General features: G+C 42.4%; 1 protein-coding gene across 6 annotated transcripts; it reads right to left on the bottom strand.

The window, feature by feature from the left end:
* Window positions 1–2,903: 2,903 nt before the first annotated feature.
* Fer1 (48 related 1) lies at window positions 2,904–5,824 on the bottom strand. Of its 6 annotated transcripts, none has more exons than XM_076796102.1 (3): window positions 4,653–5,824; window positions 4,038–4,351; window positions 2,904–3,622 (listed from the first exon to the last, which is right to left on the bottom strand). In XM_076796102.1, exons 1-3 carry the CDS (start codon window positions 4,922–4,924, stop codon window positions 3,471–3,473), a joined length of 738 nt encoding a protein of 245 aa, XP_076652217.1. In that variant the 5' UTR covers window positions 4,925–5,824; the 3' UTR covers window positions 2,904–3,470. The 6 variants fall into 6 exon arrangements, with proteins under 6 accessions (XP_076652217.1, XP_076652218.1, XP_076652216.1 ...); XM_076796103.1 differs by having other exon boundaries at window positions 2,904–3,626; window positions 4,048–4,354; window positions 4,653–5,823; XM_076796101.1 differs by having other exon boundaries at window positions 4,038–4,354; window positions 4,653–5,822.
* Window positions 5,825–6,000: the final 176 nt, after the last annotated feature.

Here is a 6,000-nt window from a genome sequence, read left to right as displayed (position 1 = left end):
CGTCATTCACTCTTTGTTTATTGCATCGCTTCACTATTTATTTATTTCACACTCGGATCAATGTTGCTAATTCTGAATGTTTTATTTTAGGAGTTCTAAAATTGGAAGACTTACTGAACCAATTTATTTGAGCGGGAGAAAGGAGACACTTCAATTCCACTTCAATTGTCTTTGGATTCGTTTGGAGGAGTGCAAAATTGATGGAAGTAATTTTTCAATTGTACCGAGACCCGATTATTCCAAGCGTTCAGAATGTAGACTATGCGTTCCAAACGTGAAACTGTTAAATTGTTGCCATACTTTTTGAGGACAATATGTTCTCGACCATGGGGTAATGACAATCAAATCAAGTGTTACATTGTCCCCCATAAAATCGAGTTCGGGCATTTTGGGGGGTGAATACAACCGTGGAAGTGATCCGGTAGGGTCCAGCGGTCGATGATTCTGCTGGAACTTGAGAAAACACCCCCTCTGGGTGCAGCTGCCCAGGTATTTGCGTGCCCCAATTTTCACTGCACCAGGATGGATCATGGGGAGAAGATATCCTGAGGAAGGGTGATCGGTTGCTCTCTTTTGCTGTCCGCACCCTTTTGAATGTTCTGGTGGGGTGTAATGGAACCCCATGGTTTTACCTATAGCTGTAACACCCTTAATTCTATCTACCTTGGCGCTCTTCTATAATATTCTTTGTTGTGTCAGTTCAATTAATATTGTCACTTGTCCCGAAGCACTATTTTATTCTTCACGCGTCTAGACTATCCCTGGGTCTTTTGTCACCCTGACAAAAATTTCCTGTAACCCAGAAAGCTTGGAAGTACGTTTACAAATTTTTGTAAATTTTTTTGTAAATTGAATCCTATTTTGTAAGAATTTGTTAGAATAAATAACCATGTTTCCAAGTTATAGTTGTTGGATCGACGAGCCAATGATTCCTAGAAGATGCTCTTATCACAGAATCAGAAAGAAATACAGTACACATGACAAACATTGGTCGAGATAGTCGCGACAGAATATTGCCACTTTACCCGATATTTATGGGGCACAAGTGGTGTGTAGACGTGGATGATAAAAGCAGGTGTATGAACACACCTGCGTCAATCGTAGATAATGTTTGATCCACTTTCGATGAACCGATAAAATCCACCCCTCTAATCGTACACTAATCTTCTGTATTATTTAGTCACTGTAAATGTCTTCTATTTGTCTTCACGGGGAAACCATAACTATCACTCTATTATAACCAGACTGCTCATCTCTGTGCACCCACAATTTATAAAAATCTTACTGTAATTTTACAGTCACTGTTACGTCTGCACACACGGAATGGAATTGAAGAATTTATTGTTGGCACATTTCAAGATGATGTCACGGAATGTTAGAAGATCTTGGAAGACACTAGAAGATGTTGGAGGCTGTTGCATGCTGTTGGATGATGTTAGAGGATGTTAGAAGAGCTTGGAAGATGTTGGAAGATGTTGGAGGCTGTTGGAGTACTCTGGAGGAACGGGGTGAGGAAAGATGGAAAAGCAAAGATGTCGAAGGGAGGTGAAGGGCTCGATTGGTCCCTAGGGCCAAGCGTATCGTCCCTAATTGTCCACAAATCGACGGCCACCCTCGATTTCCGAACCGTTAAGTACAACCACCCCTGCGAGGAGGCCAGGGGCGTTCCGCTAGCTCTGTCGGGGGGGGTCTCGATACAACAGAGCAGAATATGGATTCAATTACACCTCATTGTGCCGCGGTGTCTATAAACAATGCTGTTTTCACAGCTGATAGTGGCCCACGTTTGTCTGCGGGTTGACGATCTCGACGGCTCACCCGGTGGACGTCTCTTTTCCGAATGAACACTATACTCCCACCAATACATTCTGCATTGAACATTCTAAGAAAGAATTCTGTAAACACTATCAACATTGTTCAGCAGCACACATGTTCAATTTCTTTGATTATTGCTATTGGAAATGTAAAATGACTGTAAAGACAAAACTCCGTCCAGTAAAATGGGATTATTTTATATTTTTCGTTACTGTTTCAAAATTGGAAGATAAATAGCCGTTCTCAGTTATGTTTTGTCTCGAACACTAGGAAGCAGGTCAAAAAATTTAAATTAATAATAATAGTATCATCTGGTTGGTCTGAACGCAACATTTCCCCAGAAACAAAATAAGAATGGATACGGTCTGTGTGTGCTATAGTGTTGGCTGGAAGTATCGACGTCGTTCGATTAACTAGAAAATTGGACAGCGAGTGAATGCGATATTGTAGACAATATTATTAGCAATCTTACTGCAATTTTGTAGGGATAAAGCGTCTGCGAAAGTACTCCTTATTAACTGCGGAGGCTAGAGCCGAACGAAACTCGGGTAATTCATGTTGGAAAAGAACGAAGAGGGAACCGGAGAATGCCGTGGGAAGATCCGCACCCGGCGACGCCATTATTCCCGCGTCGCAGGACGTCGCGACGCCGCGTTATCGACGTACCGCCCACCATTCTCTCTCTCTCTCTCTCTCTCTCTCTCTCTCTCTCTCTCTCTTGCTTTCTCGTATTCCCTCCTTCCCTCTCGCGTCTCTCTTTGGCGAATTGTAGCAGAGAATTTGGCGGAGCTTATGCCCCCTTGTCATGGCCACCATTTCGCGTTTAGCCAGACAATATTCGCCTTGGGATTTGCAAAATTTGCGAGTGAGCTGCAATTTTTGAGAAATTAGGGGAATTGAAAAATTTGGGAAAGTGGAAGAATTTGGAAAGTCCTGCAAATTTGGGGATAAGAAAATTTGGGAATGTTTGGAAATTGAGGACATGGATCTTGAAAATTTTTAGAAATGGCAAAATTTGGAAAATCCTGGAGATTGGAGAATAGGAAAATTTGGGAGAGCTTGGTAGCTAGAGGGAGGGGGTTGCAGAATAAAAAACGTAGGTCGTTTTAAACATGTGGAACCTACTTTATTGACTCCATTATTGGCAAAAACGATGATACCATCTTTGCTCTTCACGTACAAACGATACTTAAGTTACTTAATCCTAGCAGTGTGCCCCTATGTACAATCGTAACATGTGTTTACGCGAATTCTGTCGGCATTATTATACTTCGCTAGATTATCTTATTGCCAGAGAGAAAGACAAAAATCCCGACAGAATTTTCGTAAGATTTTTGCTTGTTCATAAGCGTAGATTCTTCGCGAAGAATTCGCCGTAATTTACAATAATTATAGAACTCCTTTAGTTCTTGAATAATTGTATCCTTCCGGTTAAAATACTGCAGTTAAATATTCTTAACGATAATAATACTGTGGACCATGATCTGACTAGATACAAAACTATCTTCAAGATTTTCGTAAATAAAAATAAATTTCATTTTTAAATTATTTCTTCACCGAATTGAATTAATTTTGGATGAACTCAGGGTTAAATAATTGAAGGATGACTAGGCCCTATCCGCACTTAAACACTAAATAACACTGGGACTCAACAATTAAGTCCTGAACAGTCTACTCGAACGTCGAGCTGTTCTTCGATGTCCTTGGGTCTTCTGGCGTCCACACCTTGGCATACATCGTCCCATTAGGCGAGATGTCCGACTTCCTGGACCAGGAGAGCGAGTGAAAAATGAAGGGATTTCCCTCACTGCCTGAAATTGAATTGTTGTCATGGTTAACAAACTATCATCGATCCCCCAAAACAATATTCTGAAGTGTTCATTCAAAGTGAGACAATCGAATGTGTTCACTACACTGTGAGTCCTGAGTATTTGTAACAAAAATGTGAGACAGTAGAAACGTTTCGATAGTCTAAACATACTATTGTATTATTTACGGCTTATAAAAATTATCTGGGATGAAAATGACTTGTCTATGTAGCTCCTGTATATTGTTCTAGTGTTGCTATGCAGTGAAAGTGACACTATACTTTTAATTAGAAATTTTGTCCATCGTGTCTAACATTTTTGCGAATCTTCTCAAGCGAGCAAATAATTTCTTGGAAGTTTTTGAGTTTGTTAATAGAATAGGAAAGTGAGTGCGATTGGTATTTGCCTCACCACGAACTATGACCTTCTTAGAGTCGTCCCGACCGGAACACCTTGACAGTCCTCCGTTTCCTGTTAGATTGTCGTTGCCAGTGTCAGCTCTGACCAATTCATTCAGGAACTTGATGTAGCCAATTGCCAGTTTTAGGGTATCGACCTTGGACAGTCTTTTCTCATATGGCAGGGTTGGTATGTGGGCCCTGAGGCCCTCGAAGGCGTCGTTTATATTTTGCATACGCCTCCTCTCTCTCATGTTCGCTGCCTGCCTTTGTTGCACTGCTTGTCTTGGACTTTTCCCTGAACCCCCATTGCGTCTGCTACTTTGACTTCTTCTGGAAACAATTGTTCATTCACTCCTGTTAACTATTTCCCCCAACGATTGGATTTGATGGATTGGAATTTACATAAATGACTGGTTGAATATACCTACGTCATCAATTGACTCAAAAAAAAAAAATTAAGACTAACAGAATACACGGGCCATCATCTGATCCCAAAGTGCTCACTGTCCTCACAAAATCATAAAAATTCAGGACATTTAATAGATTATAAAAAAGTGAAGATTGGTAGAAAAATTAACGATACGGGTCACGGCTGACCCGGTCACAGGGAGCTACATCCAATACTTACTCTCTAGCGTGATTCTCCTGATCGCTGCTGTAAGCACTCTCATTGTCACTGCTGTTTTCATCGTACAGATAAATCTCGCTGCCACTGGAGCTGCCAGTGCTACCAGGAGGATGCGAGGCCAGTTGCGACGGTATGGAAGGCAGGGTAGCAGTAGTTGGTGCTCCGCAATGGGGTGGTAGAGCTGGGATAGCAGGATTTCCCAGGAAACTGTGCGCTTCGTAGATATACTGACGATTCATCATGTCCAGCTCGATGTTATCCATGGAATACATTTTCGATTTTATTATTCCTCTTCAACTACTATGAAGACACACTGTCAGCCGACAGTTTAGACTAGAATGACTAGATGGAATTATGAGATAGTATGCCCGTTACATCGCCATAATTTTTCCTGGTCATTCACTACATTTTCTGACCAGGTACCAAGGTCTTTTATACATAAGTTTTGTACATAAATCTCGTCTTGTTTGTACAAGGTACAAATTCGTGTTCCAGCACTGTCTCTCAAGTTCCTCCACTATCGCACTAGGATTAGCCGATCATCTCCACTGGAATTCCACTGTACACACCCTCGATCACGTCCCGAGGATCTAGCGATGCTATCAGGGACACGTGTCCCAGCCGCGTGCTGGCAAATACTTCTAAACAGCGGCACGTGCTGTCCTGGGACCAAGACACGTGGCCAGATTTGTTGAAACCGTTATCAGAATCCTTACACAGGTTCACCAGGTCCCTAGATCTCCAGAAGATTTAGTATCAATCTTCTTCATCCTCTGATCCAACTGTCATAAGACTACGTACATTATCAGAGTCCAACATCCTGTAGTACAGCACTTCTTCTTCAATTTTCTTCAGCTTTGGTCAGCCTTATTCAAGTTCCCTCGGCTTTAGCTACCTCGACCCAGGTCAGAACTATTTTTTCTCCATAGATTGCAGTTGTTCCCACTATGTTCCACTGCTAGTCTTGTTACTAATATTTTGTTTTTTAGTTTTTCAGGCCACCCTGATGATATTGACGATCCTCTTGGTTGGAGATTTTGGAGTTGCTGGTAGAGTGTGTTGCCGAGATTGAGGTATAATGTCCGACAGGGTGGTAGGCTCATGTCCAGGGACCTGGGATGAACATTTTGCCACGGTTGATACACTATGACTGAAACGGAACAGCGGGAGGAAGGCGGAATCCGTGAGCAGGGGTTGAAGGTCCAAACGCTACCCTATTCGTCGAGTTGAAAGCTGGTGGAGCCTGCCACCCCCGGTTGCCAGGGTGCTGGGACCGCCTCTTCATCGATCTGATAAAGAGTACAGAGCCTCGCGGTGGTGGATAACGGGCGGAAAAGTCGACAATGAC

The sequence above is a fragment of the Halictus rubicundus genome, chromosome 11 (genome assembly GCF_050948215.1).
Source record: "Halictus rubicundus isolate RS-2024b chromosome 11, iyHalRubi1_principal, whole genome shotgun sequence".
Classification (NCBI taxonomy): Eukaryota; Metazoa; Arthropoda; class Insecta; order Hymenoptera; family Halictidae; genus Halictus; species Halictus rubicundus.
This window is presented reverse-complemented; position numbering and strand designations above follow the sequence as displayed.

Excerpts from the sequence above, each read along its gene's own strand:
- Fer1 (XM_076796101.1), bottom strand. The coding sequence starts at position 4,924 with ATGTATTCCATGGATAACATCGAGCTGGACATGATGAATCGTCAGTAT. Across the intron at positions 4,355-4,652 it reads CAGGAGAATCACGCTAGAGA|AAGAAGTCAAAGTAGCAGAC; the intron begins GTAAGTATTGGA and ends AATTGTTTCCAG. Across the intron at positions 3,623-4,037 it reads CTCTAAGAAGGTCATAGTTC|TGAGGGAAATCCCTTCATTT; the intron begins GTGGTGAGGCAA and ends AATTTCAGGCAG.